The following is a 25,244-nucleotide window of genomic DNA, read 5'->3' as shown; positions in this document are numbered from 1 at the left end:
TATTTGACAGTAAGTCTTAATATGCACAGTAGGATTTATTTCAAAGTAAACATGCATAGGTTTGGCCTGCACAGTTGCAATCCCATTGACAATTACATGGGAGCAATTCTCATTGATTAAACTCAGTGGGGATTATAAAACATGCTTAGGATTGTACTACACATGCTGTTAGACGCAATGAGGCTGCTTGCTTCCTTTTACTATATTTTTGGTCAGAATGCCAAGGTTCCAAATTTGGACTCTGAAATTATGGAACTGATGTCTTTGCAGATAGCTTGAATTCTGCTACTCATTGCCATTTCAAATGCATGAGCCACTCCACTACAGCTAGTCTTGTTCCACATTCATTCATATATTACATTTTTATACCACCCCATAGCTGAACCTCTCTGGGCGGTTCACAAAAATTAAAAACCATTAAAACACATTACAAAAGGAAAGGTATTTACATAAAACCAAGCAAATAGATATGTTTACGATGGCAGTGGGAAATTTGCTTCTCAATACACTTTAGCAAAGGGAACGGAGTTAAGACTAGTCAAATAATGTAAGGTAGGGTGACCATATGAAAAGGAGGACAGAACTGTATCTTTAACAGTTGTAATGAAAAGAGAATTTCAGCCAGTGTCATTTGTATGCATGCAGCACTTGGTGAAATTCCCTCTTCATCTCAACAGTTAAAGCTGCAGGAGCCTTTCCCTCTTTTGTATCTGGTCATGCTAGGCAGGGCTCCTGCAGCTTTAACTGTTGTGATAAAGAGGGAATTTCATCAGGTGTTGCATGCATAAAATTGACACCTGCTGAAATTCCCTTTTCAGTACAACTGTTAAAGTTACAGAAATCCTGCCTCCTTTTCATATGGTCACTCTATGTAAGGAACAGACCAAAACCGTCAATTATATCAAGATCACAATCTATTATAAGGCAGTGGTACATGTTATTTTTAGAAGAAAAAAATAGTACCCATGTTGGCCATTAAAAAACCCACTCAACTCCATAATTGAGTAATCCCTTTATCAGGCCAACCAAAAAGGTCACCAAAATGTGCAGGCTTTCAAGATCTCAATCAAGATGTTACAAAAAAGTAGAGAGGAAATGGGAGAAGAAAAGCATTGACTTGATCAAAGTTCCAAGATGGAATGGGGAAGGAGTCTGCAGATATTCAAAGTAGGCTCTAATAGAACAGGTCATTTGATGGTTGCACGTTGGACTTGGGAGTTGCCCCTAGGATTGCTGGGAACAACAAATGGGAAGATTTTGATCCCCTGTTTTTGAAAATATAAAATCCAGAAGTTACTTAGAAGTGTCTCCATCCTGGGTGAGGCACACAGGCCCCTTTATCAGTGGGTGCAGAGAGAAACTAAGCAGTCTTCATATTAACAAAGCTGGAGTTCATTTTAGATGTTGTATTAGGTTAAAAAACAGTCAGTGGAAACCAATTTGGGTAGTAGTTGGAGAGAATGAATCCTAAAGGAATCAAGTCCTCGCTTTAGGCGGTATATTTCCTATTTCCTTCACCACTCCTTTTTGTACCATCTTGCTTAAGAGATCTGGTGATTTCAAAAACTTGCACATATTTCGTGACCTTTTGGTTGGCCCAATAAAGGCATTGCACTAATATGATCTTTTAAAGTAGTATTTTAAAATCCCTTGAAGGTAATGTTGATTTTGTAGCTCCAGCCATGATAACTTAACCTTTACTACCATAACCTCTTAAATTGTCCCATGCCTTGATCAAAGCACAAGGAAATAAATATGTTCACCGCACCATGCAGCAAGTCTGCTTACGTAGGCAAGAAAGGCTGGTGCAAGAATAGCCACAACTAGGGAACAAAAAGCTGACAAGGATGCAGCTGCACATGCAGTTGGACAGGTTTGCAAAGAGGAAAGATTGCACCCTGCCTAGAGGAGATTTTAAAATGATGCCACCATGGCCTTGCTTTGCCAACCAGTGAGAGTTCTGCACCAAAGTAAAAAATGGGTTTGTTTGTTTTCTGGCTTTGTATCTCCCAATTCTGGCATACAAACAGAGGCGCTGCTAGCTTGCGTGGGATGGACAAATTGCAGACCAAACATCTGGAAGACCACAAGTTACCTTTCTGATCTATGCCATAGCCGAGCCCACAGACTCTCATCCTGTCAGGGCCAGCCTAAGGCCCTATCTTGACGAGGGGAAAGCCCCGGAGTGGATCCGCAGTGGCGCGAGGACATATGATGCAGCACCCATTGGGGAGCCATCCCAGGGCTTTCCCCTGATGGTCCAAATTTTAAAAAGTAGGGGACTTACTCCAATTTTTTTCTCTTGGAGCGAGGCTACGACAGCATCTGCTGTCTGTCACCTTGCTCTGGAGCTGCTTCAGGGATGTGTCTAGGCAGATGGCGAACCCTGATTGGTCACCATCTGACCAGACGGGGAGGAAGCGGGCCAGTGAAAAGGCCATAAGCAACTCTCCCAATCCCTGGCAATAGAAAGACAATGAAAATAAAGTGAATGATAATTTGCTACCTTTCCATGACACCCAAAACATGCTTCCTCCCTGAGCACATCCTGTACTTGTATTTGTGGCATGCTTACCTCATATTGGTCATACATGGGTCTCAGGAGCTCAGGCAGCATATGGGGGTGGGGACAGTAAACCCATATTCTTCTCACAGCCACTTTTCCAGGTATTGTTAAGCTGAGAAACAGTGACCTGCTAAAGGCCACCCAGTAAATTTCATGGCTGAACAGGGACTCAGACCCAGAATATCTCTGGTCCTTATTCAGGACTCTGAAGTCTGCACCAGTTGTGTATGAGTAAAAGTCTGGACATTGTTTTGTTAAGTTGCAATTACTTGCAGTTGCAAATAGTATAATACAGTGAGACTTGAAAGTTATAGTAAGCCATGCCCTCCTCTAGGATACTCTATTCCATTCCCTTTCCTCCCAGGGCTGGTGCTACCATAGAGGCCACTCAGGCAGCCGCCTAGAGCGCCAAGCTAAGAGGGGTGCCGGGCGCTGCAGCACTCACACACATTGTTGGCTGTGAGCTGGGCTGGACTGGCCTGAGGATTCAACTGGGCCTGGGCGGGCGAGATGTCGCCCAGCCGAAGCGAAGCCAGGGACACTGGGGGGGGGGGGGCAGCTCCACGTTTGGACTTCCACCCGGAAGCTGCCCTCCCAGAGCCGCTGTAGCCGCCCTCCCAGAGCCACTCTAGGAGGGTGGCTTCCAGGCGGAAGTCCGAATGTGGAGCCACCCCACCCCCACCCCAGCATCCCTGTCTTTGCTTCGGCTGGGCGGGCGAGATGGCGCTCCGCCCGCCCAGCCGAACTGAAGCCAGGGACACTGGGGTGGGGGGGCCCGGCTCCACATTCAGACTTCTGCCCGGAAGCCGCCCTCCCAGAGCAGGGAGGCCGCTGCCGCCAGAAGAAGAAAAAGCATGTGGTGAGCTCGACCCTGGCCCAAGCCAGCCTCTGCCTTACTCCCGAGGAAAGGGAACCAGGTTGCCTCGCCTCTCTCCTCAAACAGGCTGCGATGTCCAGGCAGGCAAGCGGGACTCCCTCTCCCTTCCCCCAGGAAAGCTAGGGACTTGTGGACTCCTCACAAGGCAAACTCTCCTGCTTCCTGATCCTATGCGCTTGGATCAACGGGACTTGCATCCAAGAAAGCGTTGCACTGTGAGGCATCAGTGCAGCTGGATCCACCTATGCCTCCTTACTCGCCTTATTCCCCTGAGTAAATGTGCAGAGGGGATCGGGACGCCAAGCTGCATAGCAAGTTGTGTTCGCACGGAAGTAAATCCCGGTGAATTCCAGACAGCTTGGTCCCAAATCGAAGTGAGCCAGTCCCAGCTCTCCACTCGGCGCACACGTCCGGACTTCCATGCAATTGGAGGAGGGAGGTGCAAGTATCTCGCCTTGCCTAGGGTGCAAAATAGTCTGGCACCGGCCCTGTTTCCTCCTAGCAGTCAGTGCTCCGTGCCCACTGAGCATGCTCGGTCATCATTGGCTTGATTCGAGCCGTCCGTCTCCCCCCCAGTACGGCGTGAGCCGGGTCTGTAGTACCGGCGCGCGCACTTCGCCAAACCGGCAGGTGGCGCTGACCAACCGTCAAGCCGCCGCTCTTCCCGCTGCTCCTCCGCCTTTGCCTTTCCCACAGGTAAAGCGGTTGGGTTGGAACAGGGCGAGGATGTAGCGGGGAGGGGTTGCGTGGAGAGGCGGGGCTTTTGCTTGCTCCTCTCCAGCTGCCAGTCAGGCGAGCGCGTGCGGCGGCGGCGGATCCTTTCACAGCGCAGCCGCCCTCCGTCCCTGGCTGCTGGTTCGAATTACCCCGGGCGAGACGCTGCTGCCGCTGCCGCCACCGTTGCTCTTGCCTGGTAGTAGGAGGCGGAAGGGTTCCGCTTCTCCTGCAGCGGGTGGTTGGGTGAGGGAGAGGAGAAGAGTTGAGGACGCCGCTTGTCTCCTTCGTCTTTTTCTCGCCATGAGTCCCGAGGAGAAGCCTCCGCCGCCCCCGCCGACCCGCTCCCGGATTATCCGGACGCCCCACCAGCAGCGGCGCGGGGGACTTCTGACGGAGATTCGCACCCCCGTCTTCACCGAGCCCTTCCAGGAGCGCTACAGCCTCAGCCCCGGCCGCGAACTCGGCAGGTGAGTTGAGTTGACGGGGGCCGCGGGAGGTGGCTGGGTGGGTGGCAGCGCGTTCCGACGAGCGTTTCACCCCCTACTTTCCCCACCCGCAGCAGGACGTGAGTGTGCGTTTGCCTATGTTGGCGTATGGAAACTCTGGTGAAGCGTGACGGCTGCTAATGGCGCCCTAAAAAAACAACAACGCACTGATGGAAACTTGTACTCGGGGTGTAGCAAAAAAGTCAGCTCTTCTTCGCCTGTGAGGGTTTGGAGAAAGGTGGGGGAGAGAGAGAGAGAGAGGTGGGAAAGTGGGGGTGGGGGGTTGATGGATGGGCGTCGTCGTTTCGGAAGGGCGAAATCCCAAATTGACCCGCCACACACAGCCCCACTGTCAGCAAGTCTGTAGCGTCAACAGCCTTGGCTTTTCTGCCACCCATCCCAGCTGCCCCTTGCAAGGGCTACTGGTTGGAAGTTTCTACGAAGGCGTCGAGTGTTTTTCATGAAGTGGTTGGTGAACAGAAGGCATTGTCCGCACACGGTCCTCCCCTGGCTGCCTCTCACTCCCACTCCCGGAAGGGCGCAATGAAATGCCTGTCATCTTAGAATCATAGAATAGCAGAGTTGGAAGGGGCCTACAAGGCCATCGAGTCCAACCCCCTGCTCAATGCAGGAATCCACCCTAAAGCATCCCTGACAGATGGTTGTCCAGCTGCCTCTTGAAGGCCTCTAGTGTTAGAGAGCCCACACTAGAGGCATGGCGATGGCATGCCATGGCGATGGCAGTGGTGGTGAGGTGGGCAGTGTTGTCTTCATGTGCACCCAGACGAGTTGTGCTCTTCATCTCCCCCTTGTCATTTTTGCCCTGTCTCTAATGTCTTTCCCCAATTGTGACCCTTGACTTCTTTCCCCTGAGTTGCTAGCGATCCATTGACATGGGAGAAAGTAAAGGGATCCATTTGGACAATGTTTGAAATAGGAGGCTAAACCTGCTCTCTGTGACTGCAGTGAAAATCAAGTCTGGCCTTATCTCTGTAGCCCCGTTGATTATGTTAAAGTGTGGAAATAGTGTTGTTTTGCTTAATAGGGAGAGAATGTAATTTTGATGTAATGTAGCGTTCAACAGCAATAGGAGCTGGATATTTAAGATTGGAATTGGAATTTTAGCTATTCTTTCAAACCGTATGAACAGCATGACATATGACCAGTTCTTGAAACTGGTTTGTCTGTCAAACTACCTGATGACCCTTGTGTATGAGCTTGAGCTGAGACAGAAAGAATACTGCTCTTAGGAACTTGCGTGAAATCTCAGTGGCAGTGATTGTGTCTGAAATTAGAACTAATGAAGTATCTTGTCAGTTTGAAGTAGCTACATCTGTTCAGTCTTAAACACTAATCATGTAATATTTCAGTGACTATGTCAGACACTAAGAACATTATTTATACCTCAATGAATGTGATATGTATTTGTTTGAATCTTAGTATAAAGAGCATTTCTAAAAGTGATGTCACAAGATATGGCAAGTTAATGGCCAGGGACTTTCTCACTTGCTTTAAATAACTAAGTTTAAGGGTATACTTCACTGATGTTAGATTTTGACTTTGTTCAAGTCTTGACTAATTGTCTAGCCATTAATGATAGAGACAAGGCTGTGAGTATTTAGACTGAGTCAGAAGGCATAAACAAGCCCAGTACTGGTATTTTAAAAATGTATTTGTAGAAATCGAAGCTGTGACTTTGGACTGTTTTAAGGTAGACCACTGTGACTGCAGTATGCTCAACCATGAGGAATTTTTAAAGGTAACTTTGATACATCACCCTTGCTTAACATATCTGGGGTTGTAAGTCTTTCCAATATGAAGAGTTAGCATAGCTGCAGGCACTGTTCTCCCCTTGCAGTCCTTGCTTATTTTTCTTTTAATAAAACTGTTTAGTGTTTGTATATTGTATCCTTTTACCGTAGATTTCATCATTGTATTTTCATCCAGAGTCACAATTGATAACACAGAAATTTATTAAAAATCTGAAAATAGACCACTTCTGGAGATACTGAGAAATGTTAAAACTTGTCCATGGAATTGAGAAATAAAAATACTAATTTTAAATAGTTGGGCCACAATCCAGGTGATGTTAGAAATTTCCTTAATTTCAATGGGTAAGTTAAGCATATGCTTAAATCTCTCCTATTGAAATGAGTTTTAAAATGCCTAGCTCAGGATAGATACAACTGTCCATAATGAAATCAAAAGTAAATACAAAGATAAGTAAAGAGAACATTTAAAATTATATAAAAAGATACATTTGTCAAATGTATTGCATCTCAAATTCTGTTTTCAGTTATACCTCCCCAAACAGATTGAATTCTGTTGCCACCAGGATCCAGTCCAATATATTTTAGAATATATTGTTCTCTGGAAGCAATACTACTATAATTAACTGTACATACATATGTATGTTTATAGCGTTATAATGTATGCAAAGTATAATTTCTTAACCCCTGGAAACTTCTTAAGGCCTGATCTGTATGTTGCTATCAAAGAGTCAGTTGAATGTAAAATGAGAGCTATGCTATTGCATAGGTGTAGCAAGTCAAATGTTACTAGAAGAACAGAGAGGGCTTCTGCCTTTAGTGCTGGTAACTGCCTGTTGTAAGACATGATATGAGAGCCAGTGTGGTGTTGTGGATAGAGTGTCAGGACAGGGAGTCGGGAGATCTGGGGTTCTAGTCCCCACTCAGCCATGAAAACCCACTGGGGTGACTTTAGGCCAGTCACAGACTCTCAGCCCAACCCACCTCACAGGGTTGTTGTTGTGAGGATAAAGTGGAGAGGAGGAGGGGTTATGTACGCTACCTTGGGTTCCTTGCAGGAAAAAAGGCGGGGTATAAATGCAATAATAAATAAAAATAAAATAAAAAATGATATAGTCCAATTCTTCATGGAACAGAAATAAGCAAAGGCAAATAAATAAAGGTTACAATACATGATATATTATTGTAACTTTTCATTATGACCTTGTGGGAGAACAGCAACAGAACAGAGGCAAGCCTGCCCATAGGATAGAAGGGTAATGGTTAAACTCGTGAAAACTATCTGTGAACAGGCTTCCAAGCTCACATGTGCTCCTGCCTGGCTCCCCGGCATCTTTCGTTCTCATTACAGTGACCACTGCATTCCATCTCTCATTCTTTGCATTGCACCTGCCTGAACGAGAGGATGAGTGTATGTGTATGGATGGGGTATGTGTGTGAATGAAAGAATGAATGAATAATGGATAGATGAGTCCATATGTGTGTGCAAGAGAAGGAGAAGGCACATGGATCGATGTATGTGGCATGAAAGAGAGAGAGTAGATGGATGATGGAGGGGAATTTCCATACTTTGGACTTGGGATTCAGCCCGCTGCTGGTTTGTATGTGGCTTGCAGCCACTTTTCCCCACCTTCAACTTAAAGGTTCCCTATCCCTGATTTAAGGAGCATGTGTGTATTTGAACCAACTTTGCAAAAATATTATCTTTGATTATTGGTTCAAATTGAGCAGATCTTCCTATCTAGTTATTGTTTGAGTATGGCTGAAATGAATCAAGCTTAGTAGTTGCCTTTATGTTTCAACTACTTCAGTTTTGACACCTATTTCAAAATGACTTATTGTCTTTCTTTCTTTACATTGGGGGTGAGAGCACAGGCCATGTTTGGACAACACTTTGGTGTGAACTCCACACCAGGGACTGAGTGGTGTGGACTTTGAGCATATCACTTTAAAGCATCATGGTAAAAGTTGTCCATGAGGTGGAGTTCACCCATTGCATGGGGTAGTCTTCTCTCCCCTCCTCTCCACCCTCCCCATTGAATGGTGGTGCTGGTTCCCACTTACTGCATCGGGGTGCCACCATTCTGGGGGGGGAGCCAAAAGACACGCCTGTCACCCCGCCTGTCACCCCAGCAGCAAGCAGCAGTGGCGCGCCTCCCTGGAAATTGGATCCATCTGCCGAAGGAAGAAGTTGATGGCCTCGGTGGATGGATCCATTTTGCAGTGAGGTGGAGCCGCTTGTTGCTAGGGTGATGGGCATGTTGCATCTGTCGCCAACGTCGCCGACGCCATAGGAAAAAAGGGGCGGTGGGTGGATTGGTTCTTATTTTATTTATTTATTTATTTGCAATATTAATATACCGCTCCCCATTCAAAATTTCCAAGCAGTGTACAAGATACAATAAAATAAAAACAGGCTAAAACACCCTCAAATCGATTTTTAAAAGAAGCAAACTGAAAAGTGAATCATGAACCATGGCTGGTCATTAAGGAAAGCCTTCCTAGAACAATGATGTTTTCAGGAGGCACCAAAAGGAATACAAAGTTGGCGCCTGCCTGACCTCCAGAGGCACGGAATTCCATAGGAGGGGGGCTACCATGCTGAAGGTTCTTGGAGGAAAAAGCGATCTATCTGCCACTTCCTCTTTTCAGCATGGCTAGAGTAATCTGCAGCAGGATGGACTCAGTAAGGATATCTCTCACGGTTTGACAAGACATGTCAAGTTGTGGGAGACATTCTTCACCCTAGCCCTGTGAAGCATTTGCAGATTGGCGTGAGCTTCAGGTAAGCTCTCTTCATCCCCTCGAGCCAATAGCTATATGGATTGCAGGTCGGGGTGGCTGAAGGGACGTGCACATCCCTGGGAACACGTGGGGTGCCGTGATTGCTACACCATACCCAGGGACGGCAGGATTGTGTCTCCACAAGTGCATCCCAGTATGGAATTCTTTCCCATGCTTATACAGCCCCTCTGGGGCAAGAGCAGCTGGGGTTTCTGCCACTCTTGCCTGGTGACTTTGTAGACATGGGGAACATTCCACAGAGCCAGCCACATGATACACAACACGACAGTTGTGCAGGAACTCTCCTCTGCACAGCATGGAGTGTTTTCCAAAAAAACCCCACCCTCCACTGTTGTGTAGAGTTTTCCAACCAGATGACCTATTTCTCAATGGGTCCACCACGGATTTCTAAAACCACCGTTGACAAACTTGTCATCCAAACCGAGCCTTTGTCAGCTATGCTGCCTGCTTTACACAGGTTATTACTCCCCTCTAGCCGATGAAGGCAATCACTAGGATACCATTTCAGTCTCTTTGCTACAATATGCAATAAATTAGGGTACCAAAATTCACATGATATCAGTTTAAAGGAAACTTGTGTAACACTATTACAGAAGTACAGACTTAAATGGTATGTATACGTGAATGGTTTAGCATTGACAACAAAGAAAGTAGTCTCTTAAAAACACAGCTGATAGTACCAAAGGAAGTGTTTGGTGGACTGTATAGGATTAGTTGGCAGAGATATCAAAGGAAGTGTGTGGTGGATTGTATAGGATTAGTTGGCAGAGATATCACTTCGGGCAATAATAGGAAAGAGGGAGTCTAGTGTAGGGATGGGAAACTTTGGGACCTCCAGATTTTGTACAATAGCTGTGATTATCCATTGGTCATGCTGGCTGGAGCTGATGAGAGATGGAGTTCAAAAATTTCTGGAGGGTCAGAGGTTCCCCATCTCTGATCTAGGGTAACTGGGATTTGCTAGAGAATATAAATAAATAAATAATAATAATAATAATAATAATAATAATAATAATAATAATATCAGGTTAGACCTCAGAAGAAATTGTACTAGTCACTGCATAATAATAACTGGCTTTAGTTTCCCAAATATGTATAGAAATAGAATGTCGCTAATCATAGCACTCCAACCATATCTGAATGGGGTTGAAGATACACTTCATCTTAGATAGGATGCCTCTGCTGTTGGTTTACTTTCGTTTGGTTTTGTAGCAGACAAGCTATGGATCACATTGTTCCTGTGTCTTGGGCAGCACGTAATACATTGGTGCACGATTGATAATTAGTGAATCTATGAAAAATAAGTTGTGGGGAACAACTTCAGTTTTTGTGGATTTATGTGTTTGCTTAACATGCCAAAATCTACATAGTCTTCTCCTGAGGCATGTTATCTATTTGTATAGCAAATTATTTTAATATAGATAATCATAGGAAATTAGATCAACATGGAATGCAGCCATGAAAGAAAGAAGGTATTACTAAAATTGGGGATGGAGTTCATATTAGGTATAGGGTTGTAGAAGTCAGCATTGTGTTCCCAAGCTGTATCTAGGAGGCAGGAAAAGCCTTCATTGACTTTGCACATGATGTTCAAGTGCAAGGAAATATAGCAGAAGAATTTCAAAACAGAAGCTAAACTGTCCTTTATTGGGGGAAATCAGTCAAGGCTGAGTAGGGATTGACCACCCCACGCACTGTGATGTTAACCAATCAGTCCATTACAAGTAGTAGAAACTGCAAGGCAAGGGCTATCAAAAGCTAATTCTGGAGCGCCAGTGGAGGAGAGTTTTCCCACTGTCCATTTCAATTCAAATTGATGGCTACAGGAACACTTTTCCCAGCTGGTCTGGCTGGAAATTGGGAAATTCTGCTTAAGCATTAAAGAGTGAATGAGCAGTATAATTAACTAGGTAGTAAGAAAAGGTGTGATCATGTTGTCTAGATGACAGAGAAATATACCTACAGAGTAAAAGAAACCACCCTTGCAGACTCCCAAAATGGAGTTTTGGCACAGTAAAATGGTCAAACCTTAGCAATCATATCCAATGTACCGGTATGTCAGGATCATCATCACACTGTGATGCTTAGGTATTAGGGGGGGGGAAAGGGGGGGGGGAAAGGTACATGGATATTAGTAAAGCTTAATGTTGCCTCATTCTACTTTGAGAATGGCTGCATTGGCATAAAATGCTAAACCATGGAGAATCCTAGTTTACAGTTCATGAGCAAGTGTGAACCCCTTGGCTCCTCCTACTGGCAGGAGTGGCTTCAGTAACGAAGAACACACCAGCAAAAAACAAACAAACAACCACAAGAATGAAAGAAAGAAAGGGGGGAAGTTCAGTGTTATATCCAAACACAACTCCTGGCCTATTGATCCCAAACAAGACAGGAATTGAACACCAACTGGTTTCAAACCCTAGCTTGTTAGGGGAGTGACAAATCAGGATTCCCCTTTCAGTGAGACCTATTGAATTGTATGGGACTTATTTTGGAGTAAACGTATTTAAGATTACACTGTGAAGAGTTACATTTCTTTGAGAAGAAGTAAGATTGAGAATAGAAAGTCATACCCTTTCAGTAGAGGGTATGACTTTTTTAAAATGTTTTTTTCCCCTTTTTCTCCAAAGTGTACAGGCAGATGGTGAATATATCCCATGTAAATAGCTAAAGTCTAGAATTAATTCTTTACTTAATCAAATGCAGTTCCATTGCTTTCAAACTCCCTTTCACTCCTTCAAAAAGATTAATTTCCTTACTGAAGTTACTATTAATAGGTATAGCATTCACAATAGTGACAGCGCATTGTAGATTACTTTAAGAAACTATTATTTGATATCACGTTCTCCGTTGTCCACTAGCGCAACCCATGGCAACCAGAAAGTGGGTAAACATATGACGTAAAAGCATTTTGCTTATTGAGCTTGACTTGCAATCAGTAGGGCCTTTGTTTCTTTTCTTCAAGCCAGGAGGCATGCCAACTTAAGCCATGCCTCTGAGGTTGGTAGTCTCAAGAAATGACCTTGAGCTCTCTAATACAACTTTGAATTCCAGTGAAACCATTCAGTTTTTTAGCCAGTGCCATACTGCAGCCATCAAATTTGGGTAATGAAACCATTTAACTTTACCAAGTATTTTCTTCATTTAAATAACAAGTAAATAAATAGTCGTAGCTCACGCCCAACCAAGGAATACCCTCCTTTCCTCAGAAGAAATAATTTGTATTCTTGTAGTGCTTTAAGCTTCTGTTTCCTCCTGATTTGCCTCTTAAAAGTAAATTCTCACGCCCTGCACTTTACCACATTTATTTGGAACTAACTACCATGGATTTCAGTGGAGCTTGTATGTCCAAGTATAAATGTGTGAGACTACAGTTTTAGGGATTATTTTAAGTAAGGAAAATATTTGATGAATGTGTGTGTGTTTTTAAAGAATAATCTACCCACAATCTTAAGTATGTTTGAACTATACTAAACATATTAATAATTCAGGTTTAGGTTTCCTTGTGATGGTGCAATTTAATTTGGATAATTCTGCTGCCTGCACAGGCAAGGGAACTCAGTAGTTCTAGTCTATGAAGAGTTAATAGGCTAACATTTCTTCTACTTTCATAGGCCAAAGGAATCCGACATAAATCTGAGAAGTCTTAATCGTAATCCGTAACAGTTGAGAAACCAGGCTGACTTTTCCTGTGGTGTTGAATTAGAAATTAATATTTCTAAGTAGATCAGAACTATATTATTACAAATCTGGATTTGTGGAGTCCAAGTTAATTGGGCATGGTTGGTATTAGGCCACATGTGATTTTCATAAAGGCTGGCAGTGTGCAAAGTTGTGTGTTTTGGATTTTATCTTTTGCAAAAATAATTTTCCCATCTTTTAAGCAGGAAAATATAAAGATTTGGCTGTTGCAGCCAAGACTAATTTTGATTATTGGGTGAGGAATTCCATTTTGCAGGGGGCAGGGTTTGATAATAACTACATTGGCAAGTAAACTGAAAGGTAAAGGTGCATTCTATGTGCACTTCCTACATGGAAAAAGGCAGTCTTGTGGCACCTTAAAGACCAACAAATTTATTATGCCATAAACTCTTGTGGACTCTGTCCACTTCGGTTTCACGGATATTGCTGCCATTACCTTTCAGCAGAGACCAACCAAATGGAGCAGAGGAGAAGCTTCTATCCTAGTGACGTAGCAAAATAGCATAGGGAGTAAGAAGCTTTCCATCAAGAATTTTTTTTTAGTGAGGACAAATCCAACATTGCAGCCCCCACATCAAGATCTCTGAAACATTTCCACATAAAATGGTAACGTTTGAAAATAGCTTGCTTATTAATGCCAATGATTGCATGGAGAAGCTTTGCACCAGGGGGGCACTATCCTGAAGACTTCACAAATATAGTCTCCAGGTTGAATGCCAGGATATAGATTTTCTTTTAGGCACTTCCAGATGGGAACTGTCATGTTTGAGTTGGTCCTGAGTCACCCGTCCGCTGAGCTGAGTTCTGACTATGATCTTACTGCACTTTGAGCATTAGTTTGACTGAGTCACATTCAAAAGAATGTCTGAACCAAATTAGTAGAGTCACAAGGATTTGGAAGAGTTGCAAGGTGATTTGGCTTATGGCTGATGTTTTAGCACCTGTACACAGTAAAAAAAGCAACTGCCATTTGATCTTCTGGCACAATGGTTTATTTGGCCAAAATAACACACTCTGATAAACCACCCTCTGCAGAATGGGTTATTTAAACCATTGTGGTTATCATGACTTCTGATAATCACTGTTGCTTATTTTGTCTGGCTAGAGAGTTGTGTGGCTAGAGTGGTCAGAACCACTTCCACTCTGCTCTTTGCTGGGTATCAGTGTCAAGGCACTTACTTTTGATGATGCATCGGGTGCCACCTGAGTAGAGGTGGCTGTGTATGAAGTTTTGTCCCCATTCTTCAAACCTCCAAAGTTTTCTAGCCACTTCCCCCTTTTTGGTGCATTTGTAATTTGTGCTTCTCTGGAGTAAATGTGCATGAGTTTGATGGTAGACCGGGTGCCTCCCGTCAAGGAGAGCTGTGCGTGGAGTTTGGCCCCAATCCTGCAAACCCCCAAGGTTTTCTAGCCACTTCCCCATTTTTTATGCACTTGGGATTTTACCTCCTTGATGAGTGTTCGCGCAGGTGCCTCTTGACTGGGGGAGGCTGCGTATGAAGTTTTGTCCCAATCCTGCAAACTTCCAGTGTTTCAGAGGTGAAAAAACGCCACTGCTTGGGAGGGAGGACTGCAGTAGGGCAGGGGTGGTAGTGAGTCAAATTACACACAGTAGCTTATTAACTCATTCATGTGCTGGGGGGATCCTGGACTATATAAAAAATAAGCTACTGTGAGTAACTTATTAATCCGTTGTAGGCTATCATGATGTCTGAATGTGTCCACTTGCTTCCATTTATAACTGTCCTGTGTTTTCCCAGTGCTTTTTTTTTCTTACCACAAAAAAATCAGGTAAGAAGGGAACGGTGGCATAGCTACCCAATGCCGTTTGATTGGTAGCGCTAGGAAGCCTCCATCTAGAACAAGTGTAGGCAACATTTTTGAGCATGTAGGCAGATTTGGCAATATGAGATATTGTCCAGAAAATGCCTGCCATGGGAGGCGTGGCTAGTCACAAAGGACAAGTAACTTGTCAAAAATACAGAAAACAAGGAAAATGTGCAGTCTGAGACCCAACTCCCTTCAATCTCACAGTTTAAGGTCCCTTTTTCTTGTTGCCCTTCAATTTCTTGGTGGTTATGTGTGCTGCAAAGGAAAACATTGTCCTTCAGCCAGCCACCATCTTCATTTCCTAAGAATATATCTAAGCCCTATGTGTGGCCCAGAAGTGTTCGTGGGGAATAAGAATGGCAGAAGTTGGAGGCCCTGATATTGCTTTGAAGCAATCCCAGCTGCAAGTAAGGAAATTACAAAAGTAGTGGGTGGGATAGAGCCAAGAATGGTCTCTTGGGGAGCATTGGTGAATGTTGGCTACCTGTGATCTAGAAGCATCCTTAGATACTGGCAAGTGTTTGGTTTGCAATTGCTGAATAGTGAATGTAATCTAAAATTGTAGCAAACTTACCTTTTCCCCTCCCCTCCCCTCTAACTCTAGGGGGAAATTTGCAGTAGTAAAGAAGTGTGTGAAAAAAGAAACTGAAAAAGAATTTGCAGCAAAATTCATGAGGAAAAGAAGGAAGGGACAAGATTGTCGGATGGAGATCATTCATGAGATTGCAGTTCTGGAACTGGCACAACGCAATCATTGGGTTATTAACTTACATGAAGTGTATGAAACACCAACAGAAATGATTTTGGTTTTGGAATAGTAAGTATTAAGTTAATTATGATAAGGAGTGTTTATGGAATGACAGGCTTTAATAAATAACAGGTTTTATTGTGAAATGGCACATTTTTTTATAAACGGACCAATTTATTACTTATTTATTCTGATAATCTTGCCATATCTCTGGGGAGGTTACATTTTAAAAAATATATCCAGGTAAATATTGGACTAAACACAGAATGTACACTTTTAAACATATTATGGATATAATCCTTGCTAGCAAACACAAACTAAAAATCTTTCAACTGTCCTAAAAAAAATGCTTCAGGTTTTGCCAGGCTTCCATGAAATGTGAGTTCATAGCTATATGGTATATACCAAATATACAGTACCTCTTTATATGCCATGTACTCTGAGCTTGTTGTACAGATGGAATAATTAAGAGTGTGTTTTGTAATCATGTTTATTATAACTGAATACTTGAAATGCATTATGTAAATGCTGAATGCTTAGCATTTAGATAGTGCATGCCAAGTGCTTTAAATGCTTCATATATATGATCTGAATAATCTCTAACATTTTGGTAAGATGGACTGATATTATTACCTCTATATTGTGAATTGGGGTTGATGCTGAGAGAGTAGAGATTGTCTTTTAAATTCTTGGCTGAGGCAAAATTTCTGCTAGGTACTTCTCAGCACACGTTCTTAGCCACTATAAGAATGAAATCTATGAGCTGGGAAATCCCAGTTCAGTAAATGTAAATAGGGTAGGTGATGTGTTAGGCGTATAAGGTTAAAACCATTTAGGTCTTTACAACATAGTCCTAAGAATGTTTACTCAGAAGTAAGTCCCATTGAACTAAGTGGTGCTTATTCTTTAATAATTAACCTTAGGATTGCAGCTTAAAGTTACAAACTGAATATCTAAAAGACTGTAGGAAGCCAGCACAAATGCTGTATCACTGATGTGCACAGAGCCCCAGCTCTGTTGAAGAAAAGGATTGGTGGATTCCTAAGCAGTGTTTAAGAGCAGCTCTATAGCCCTGTAGTCTCTCTTTGAGGTTGCAAAGGCATGAGGTTTACAACAGATTAATAGTCATGACCAGTACTTTGGTCTATTATCAAATATTCTGTCTTTCAGCGTAAGTTATTTCTAAGCACATAACTATAGACTGCAAAAAGATTCTTATTGCAGACTGGATTTCTAATGTCCTTGGAAAGTTACTGACACATTGAAACATGATTGTTATGAATTTCAACAAGTTCCCAATTTTATGTTAAAGTGGGTGACTGTCCTTGCTTCATTTGCTCATTCTCAGAGCCTGATGATCAAGCTGGCTAGCAGCAGTAAAATACGCAGGGTTCAGGGCATGGTACATGTGATTCAGTTGGTGGAAAAAGATTTTGCTGTCCTTTTCTCTCCACAAGAGTCCCTCCAGTCCCCTGATAATGCTATACAAAGGGGCAGGGGACACTGCAGAATGGGTCAGGCCATGCTGTAGGGGAACAATGATCCTCAAATCAGGCAGAGGCACTTTCTGTGAACAGAAGGTGTCCCTGCCCAATTTCCCCCTTCTTGCAAAGGTCCCCACACCATAGCCTATCTATCCTATTCAGTAAGACCACCTGACCTGACCCTCTGTGGTATTTTCATGGGGCTGGTGGGGTTGGAAAACCAACTATTTTCAATTATTGTTAAAAGGATGGGATTGCATTTTAAAGTTTCCAAAGTGGTATACAACTAATTTTAAAGCGATGAAATGAAAAGAAATAGCAGTAAAATAATAAAATAGTAATTTAAAGAGCAGATAAAATAACAGCTAGTAAAACCAGTTTTCTTACCAGCCAATTGTTCATTTGAAAGGCTCAGGCAAATAATAGGGTTAAACCTGGCACCTAAAACTTGCTAATGAAGTGTAGATCCTCCACCCTGCCTGAGCAACAAAGGCAGGGCTGCATGTGGTAAGCAACATTTAACTATGGCTCATCAAAGCTGCCATTATGACTGCTCAGATTAATTGCATGTGTGTGCGTGCATTAATTAAAGCTGGTCACTTTTTAATTTACAGATTTTTATTGCTTTTCATTTTTACCAGAAAATACAGAAAAGCACCCATCCTAAGTCATAACTTTTTCCAATGTCTAACAAGAAATAAATAGTAAAGAGAGAGCAAAGGGGGGAGGTCATTATGGAAGAAGAAAAGTGAGGTTGGCACACCAATGTAAAACTAACAGAAGCATATGAGCTTCAGTACTTAAATAAATCAACAGACTTTACTTAAGTAAAAGTGTCCATTTGGTTATTTTCTTTTACATGTTAAAACTGTTTACACATAAACAGCACTTTCCTAGTTTATTATGAAACAGTGCAGATAGCACAAAGTTAACATAATTGTTCAGGCTAATTACAGATGAAGCTTATTGTGATAAATCTTCTTTTCTCTTTCCCCTTCCCTGAATCATGACTGAAATATCACAAATGTCACTGTCTGGTTACTACTTTACTGATGTAGTGTTGTTGCCATTGAAAAACAATTTCCTTGTGGCCAGATTCATGATGCATCTAACTTGTGGAATTGTTAACATGTGGGTTCCCTGGATCATCTGGCTACTTCTGACACCAAAGCCACTCCTCTACCAGGGTTGCATGAATTTCTGCATGAGTTTCAGGGATGTTTCCTAGTATTGCTAGCAGATGTGCAACTGCTTGTATTCAGAATCGTAGTGATTGAAATGTATTGCAGGCCTTTTTTCTAGTGAAAGCATCCGGTTTACTAAATCCCCTTTTATATGAAGGAACTGGATCAGAGCCCAATCCTAAAAATGTTTACTGAAAAATAAGTCCCACTGCAATGCAGCTCCTTTGTATGTGTGCTTAGGACTGCCTTATCCTTTACATTTCATGCCAAGAAAAAGCCTGAGTCATAGCTGCCATGATAATTGTTCCTTAGTTGGGTTGAAATTCTGTACTCAGGCTGATTAAATTGCTCTGACTACAGTGGGATTTTACCAATCTCTGCACCGGATATAGCCTTTTTGTCCAGAAGAATTATCATTTTGAAGATGATATCTGACACAATACCTGTGGTTTTTTTTTAACACATTAACGTCACCATCCTTCCAGCATGGCTGACTAGGGCATTCTGGGAGTTGTAGGACTTTTTTCTTCTAAACATACGTAGGATTGTGCCTTAAAGTGAGGGGGATATTTGGTCTATGAAAAAGTTTATAAATATTTACTTAATATTTATCTTTACTTTATCATCCTAAGATTGCTCCCACTATTGTTCAACTTCTTAACTCCTCCAATGAAAAGCTGCTTGTGTGCCATTTAATCTTGTTTGAGGCTAGCATGCGCATAACCTACAATTTAAGAATATAAACGATTAGAATGAATAGTTGGATGTGGTGTTTCTCCTCTTGGAAACGAAAAAATAAATGTGCTCTTTCTTAGTGCTGCTGGAGGGGAAATCTTTGACCAGTGTGTAGCAGAAAGAGAAGATGCCTTCAAGGAAAAAGATGTAAAGCGTCTCATGAGGCAGATCTTGGAAGGTGTTTCATTTTTACATCGAAATAACGTAGTTCACCTTGACTTGAAGGTAAGTTTACTGTTCCGTAGAATTGAGACAATACCAAGAACCCAAACCTCTCTTTCTAAATTCTCCACTAAATTAGAGGGGGATTCTTTTTTAAGTGTTCCGATTTCACATACTGAAAAATACATTATGAGATTTTAGGGCTTAAACTTTTCTGTGCTTTGTTGTACTACTAGCTTGATCCACCACTTGTGCCAAGCTGTTTTTCAGCTAAGCTAACATCCCATTCTCCCAATATTTACTGAAAGCTTTCTGGTTCTTGTTGTTTCAGCCCCACTCGTGCTCTTGGAGCAAACTGATCACTGGGCTCAGTCCCTACTACTACCTGTTCTAATGGTGACATGGTTATAGATATAGATTGGTCTAGAACACGAGTGGGTGAACTGCATGGGACACAAATACTTGACATGTCTTCATGAATAATAAGTCTGTAAATAATCAAAGCTGTCACATAATCATAGAACAGTAGAGTTGGAAGTGGCCTATAAGGCCATCAAGTCCAACCCGCCTGCTCAATGCAGGAATCCACTTTAAAGCATACCTGACAGGTAGCTGTCCAGCTGCATCTTGAATGCCTCTAGTGTGGGAGAGCTCACGACCTCCCTACATCATTGGTGCCGTTGTCGTATTTCTCTAACGGTCAGGAAGTTTCTCCTGAAGTCCACCTGGCTTTCTGTAACTTGAGCCTGTTATTCTGTGTTCTGGCTCTCCTCTGTGTGACAGCCTTTCAAGTACTTAAAGAATGCTATCATGTCTTCTCTCAGTCTTCTCTTCCAAAGGCCCATTTCTTTCAGACTCTCCTCACAGGGCTTTGTTTCCAGACCCCTGATCAACCTTGTTGCCCTCCTCTGAATTCCCTCTAGCTTGTCTGCATCTTTCTTGAAGTGTGGTGCCCAGAATTGGACACTTTGGGACACTTCCCAATTAAGTTGTTGAAAGAGAGCGAAGGTGGATGTAAGGCTGGAGAAATAGTGTGAGGAAATGGGGGTTGTAGGAGCCAGAGAGAAGAATGATACAGGGTGGGTAAAGGAATTGTGCCACAGGGCATAAGAGTCTATTGGGTGAGGAAGAAACCATGTAAAGGTTGAATGGATGTCTAATGAGGTCCTGTAGTTTGGGGTGGGGGCTAGGGAGCACCACAGAAGATGTGGTAAGTTGATAGTAGACAGACTTTTCATCAAGCTTAACCAAAGAAATACTGCTCAACTGAACCTCCTTAATTCGTTACTAGTAATATATTATATCACCTGATTTCTTTAATGAAGTGGATTGTAAAACAGGAAATGGTGGGCTTTATTGGGCACATGGACATTATGTAGTCCACTTGGGTATAAGATAATAAATGTAAGGCTTTGTATGTGTGGAGTGTTTTTTAAAAAAAACAATCCATTGTTTTTTTATGCTGTTTATTTTCCCCTGCCCCCATTTCCTTCCCTTTCCTCTTGTGTCAGTCTGTAGACTGTAAGTACCTTGTGACAGTGACCTGTCCTCTCATTCTGTTTAAAGTGCTATATAAATACGTTTTAAATATGTTCAATGCTATATAAATACATTTTATTCAGCACTGGAGTTAAACTTTGGAATTAAACATAGGTCTTCTAACATATATTTTGTTAACTTATCAAATTAACAGTTTATTATATTAAGTTCCATAAAAAATCACTGACTTCTTTTCTTAGATGTTAATAGCGCAGTATTTTTGTAGTATTCACAACCTTTTAATGTTTTGATATGCAGAATACAATCTTATTTGGAAGCATTGTTTGGCTTTTATGGAAGCAGTTGGATTGAGATTAAAACTCTATACTGACCTGTCTTGAATTCTTTGAGTGCAGGCACTTTATGCTTCCCTTGATCTTCAGAACATCCCAGCCCTTTGCTGTGTTAGATGGACAGGACTCTAAGCAATTAGGACTGCTATTCAGTTTTTAATGGTTCCATTCACTTATTTTCAGCCCCAGAATATTCTGCTAACCAGTGAATCACCATTGGGAGACATTAGGATAGTTGACTTTGGTCTTTCCAGAGTAATGAAGAATAGCGAAGAACTAAGAGAAATTATGGGAACACCTGAATATGTGGGTAAGTTCTTAGCAAGTCATTAATGCGATCCCCAGGGCAAGTAGCATAGGGATGAAATGTAGATTCTTGAATTACATGAAAAGGTTTAGTCAAAATCTCACATATGCACATTACCTTCAGATCTTGGTTTTTAATCTGTGACAGTGATTCAAAGGAACCAAGAAACTGCAAGAAACATTTACAATTGTTCGAATTAGTACAAGTTATATTGATTAGTTCTCAAGTTTCCAGTATGTTCATTGGTTAAAACTGCAGAAGTATGATGACATTTCTGTATGCTATCTGTTTGCCATTGAAGCATCACAACAAGCTGTATTTTTTTTTCTGAAATAGCTCCAGAAATTCTGAGTTATGATCCAATTGGCACTGCAACAGATATGTGGTAAGGAGAGCTCTTTACTAAACATTTATTTTAAAAGCTACAGTTTTCCTCTTATTAAGCTTACATGTTTTATTACTGTTTTTCAATTTAGGAGCATTGGAGTGCTAGCATATGTCATGCTAACAGGGGTATCACCTTTCTTGGGAAATGATAAACAGGAAACATTCTTAAATATATCTCAGATGAATGTAAATTACTCTGAGGATTTTGATCTTATATCTGAATCTGCTGTGGATTTCATCAGATCTCTTCTGGTTAAAAAACCTGAGTAAGTTGTATTTAAAGGCTTTTCTTCATGACTGTAAAACCATAAAAGTTGCAGATAAGAGTTTCAAATGTAAATTGCTGATTCAGTTCAGAAGTAATATTGCCAGGAATCCGCATTGGGGTTCATGTGCATCTCCCTCCCACCTTTCCTCTTCCCCTCACATGCTGACTTTGGTATGTGTATTCTGGATTGAATTCTGGTTTAATGTTTGGTCAACAAAACAAGATATTAAGCTAGGATCCTGGTATTTCTTCAAAGTGTTTTCCCCTCCTCGAAATGTACCAATTTTAATCTGGTTATTTCATATTTTCCTCTATTAATGTTGCAGTATTATTTCTTGTACTGCAGGAGCTAAAGCAGTATCCTAAACATAGCAAGTGAGATAGAGAGCCATCCAACTCTGCCCAATTTGTAATTTGAATAATTGGGAAATGCTGTAATTTACTTTTAATACCAAAAACACCAAGCCCAGCCAGAGGCCTCACATTTCTGCATCTTGCTCTTTAAAAAGCCACTGGCTGCTATCATACCAGCACTGGTGATTACATCAACTTCTAGTGCTTGGGATGGATTGTCTTTATAATGCATTATGTAAGTTGCTACCTCAGCTGAGACATAAACTGGGACAGGGCTGCCAAGGTATTTATAACTTGATGCTAGTAATTGAACTGCCCTCTTTGGAGAGAGGCTTTTGGAATATTTGAAATTTTGGGAGCTGGTATATCTTCAGATTTTGTAAATTCATGTTCAGTGCTCCTATGACTTCATCTGATTACTCTCCCCCAAAGTAAAAAAATATGCTTTCTGCTAATAATCCATTAAAAAAAAACTTGCAGAGGACATTGTCACATCTGGAAATTTCAAAATCATGGCCCATATTTATATACACCAAAGTTAATTTGTTCTGAAATTTAAGATGGAACCCTAGAGAGCCATTTGATCTATAGTGATCCAAGTCCTAAGCCACATAAAATAGCTGCTGTATGGTGGCTGCAACATTGTATCTGGATGCACCTTGTGTGCAACCACACACCATGTGGATTGGCTGCCGTCATGTGGCTTGTTTTCATACTGCTTCAAAACATTCCTTTGGGGGTGACATGCAGTGGGTTCTTAGCCAGTCCAACTGAGAAGTCACTGCATAAGAAATGCTGTATGCATGGTGTAACTACTATGTAGAGGCCATTTTGAATAGCCAGCTGCCTGACTGCCATTTTGTGTAAAGTCAATGGAAGAGTTCCCTGTGTACGTAACTTATTGTAAACAAACAGTTTTTCAGGTTTCCCAGTTCATGTGTATAAGACTGGTGGTATGGTATCAATGTGATGGTGATAATAATAATTATTATTATTATTATTATTTATTTCTTACCTGCCTCTCCGACTGGATCGAGGCAGGGAACAGCAAGCATAAAATATATGAAATACTGATTTAAAACATGGTATACACTGCTTAAAAACATCCTAAAAGCATCTTAAAACATACTAAAAATATCCTAAAATTCTACTGGATAGGCTTGTCGGAAGAAATTAGTCTTGATAGCTTTCTTGAATGCTAAAAGACTGTCAAGCTGACGAGTCTCCTCCAGCAGGCTATTCCACAGTCTGGGAGCAGCAGAAGAGAAGGTTCTCTGGGTAAACCACCTTGAGAGGGCTATATAGCCCTTAATGATGTCATTTCATTCTCAAAATTAGTTAAATTAAAACAATTTTTCTCATTGCATGGAGACATTGCAGTGATTGTGGAGATCTTTGTGAAACTATTTCATGGAAAGGGTTAAATATGATGTTGGTAGGATGGACCCAATGCTAATGTGCTTGCTGAACACATGCCAGCAACATTCTAGTTCAGTGTTTGATCTTCACTGTGATGTAATCATTGAAATTATGAGAAATTCATCCGGTACTGGATTTTCAGCCATGTATCATTTTGGCCATTATCTTTAAGCCAATTTCCCTCCCTTTTCTGTCTAGGGAACGGGCAACAGCAGAAGAATGCTTGCTGCATTCTTGGCTAGCACAAACTGATCTTCCTGATACTATATGCTGGATTAAGGATGCAGAAGAGGAGGCCAGTATCATTATTGTAAATGAAGAAGATTCTACTTCTGAAAATTCTACAGATGGCAAAAAAACAGAAGATTCAGTAGTGACAGAAGAGCTAATTGTAGTAGCTTCATATACTCTGGGTCAGTGTAGGCAGTCAGAAAAAGATAACATTGTTGAACAGAAAACCATTTCCAAGCGGTTTAAATTTGAGGAACCGTTGCTGCAAGAAATACCTGGAGAATTTATTTACTGAATTGCAGCTTGCTTCTGCTCCTGTGATTTTGAAACTTTAACTTGAGAGACTGGTCCTTTTCCCCCCAGACCAATTCTTGTATAGCCAAACGCACATTTATATGCAAAACTCATTCTAGATAAAGTAGAGGGAAAATATTCAAAAGCCAACTAGAAAACTGTGCCAAACATCTTTTTTTTTAATGCAATTAGTATATGGGAAGTGTCCCACATAGAAAAGTGCAGAAATCAGTATTCCCCACAATCCTGTTGGTATGTGTAAAACATATGTATTATTTCTTCTGTTTAATAAATATTTACAATTGTGGGCTATTCCTGTACAAGTTACCATTGGTAGATATTTCAGTAGACTGGACGAGCTGATAAACATGCTTTTTCACCTGGTACAGTAAAAGACCAAGAACAATTCGTATTTGTGTACGGGTTTCCCTTGGATATACTAAACTGGATTATTTTCTTCAGGCTGGTTTTACCCTGACAAAATGTGTTATGATCCCCCTTTGACATGTGGACGTTGGCTTTTCAAACTAACGCTAAAAATTCAAATGAAATAATTTAAGGTTTGAAGGGGAAGCAAAACTTCTAATTGCCATTTTACCTAGACTGGATGGCATGTACTCATACTATTTCCATATTACATTATGAATAACTTGGTTTTCTTCATGGTGTAAAGAGCCTTTACTTATAATCTGCCTTGAACCTCAGTGCTTGTAAGCAAGTAAATGAGTGATCTTTGTCCCTGGGAGGGAGGGGTAGCCATTTTAGAAGAAGTTTGTTGGTTTTGCTCTCCATTCTAAATACCTGTCATTCTGTACCTATCAGGTGACAAGTAAGGCTGTTCCATAGTCATTAGGTTAAAATATAATTTCCAGTGAACATGAAAATATCTCTTGGGTTCGGCTTGGCCAGTTGGCCCTTATTGCTCCTGCCCCAAAACATGCATTACTCCTGCCTAAAGTTTTCTTTTACAAAACTGGATTCCTCACTTGTATTCTGTTGCTGCTATTTCTGCTGTGCAAGATTTTCCAGAGCCAGTTGATCCTCTTGGAAGATTACCAGATTGATACAGGAAGACGTATGCTAATCTG

The 25,244-nt window shown here is 41.7% G+C and overlaps 1 protein-coding gene across 1 annotated transcript; it reads left to right on the top strand.

The window, feature by feature from the left end:
- Positions 1-4,352: 4,352 nt before the first annotated feature.
- Positions 4,353-24,468, top strand: STK17A (serine/threonine kinase 17a). Its single transcript, XM_063129416.1, has 7 exons — positions 4,353-4,627; positions 15,356-15,568; positions 18,983-19,127; positions 21,080-21,206; positions 21,540-21,588; positions 21,680-21,856; positions 23,830-24,468. Exons 1-7 carry the CDS (start codon positions 4,461-4,463, stop codon positions 24,155-24,157), a joined length of 1,206 nt encoding a protein of 401 aa, XP_062985486.1. The 5' UTR covers positions 4,353-4,460; the 3' UTR covers positions 24,158-24,468.
- The last annotated feature ends 776 nt before the right edge of the window (positions 24,469-25,244 follow it).

This window comes from Elgaria multicarinata, chromosome 1, assembly GCF_023053635.1.
Source record: "Elgaria multicarinata webbii isolate HBS135686 ecotype San Diego chromosome 1, rElgMul1.1.pri, whole genome shotgun sequence".
Taxonomy (NCBI): Eukaryota; Metazoa; Chordata; class Lepidosauria; order Squamata; family Anguidae; genus Elgaria; species Elgaria multicarinata.
This window is presented reverse-complemented; position numbering and strand designations above follow the sequence as displayed.

Coding starts and splice junctions, on each gene's coding strand:
- STK17A (XM_063129416.1), top strand. CDS start 4,461: ATGAGTCCCGAGGAGAAGCCTCCGCCGCCCCCGCCGACCCGCTCCCGG. Junction 4,628..15,355: donor CCCGGCCGCGAACTCGGCAG/GTGAGTTGAGTT, acceptor CTCTAACTCTAG/GGGGAAATTTGCAGTAGTAA. Junction 21,857..23,829: donor CTTCTGGTTAAAAAACCTGA/GTAAGTTGTATT, acceptor TTTTCTGTCTAG/GGAACGGGCAACAGCAGAAG.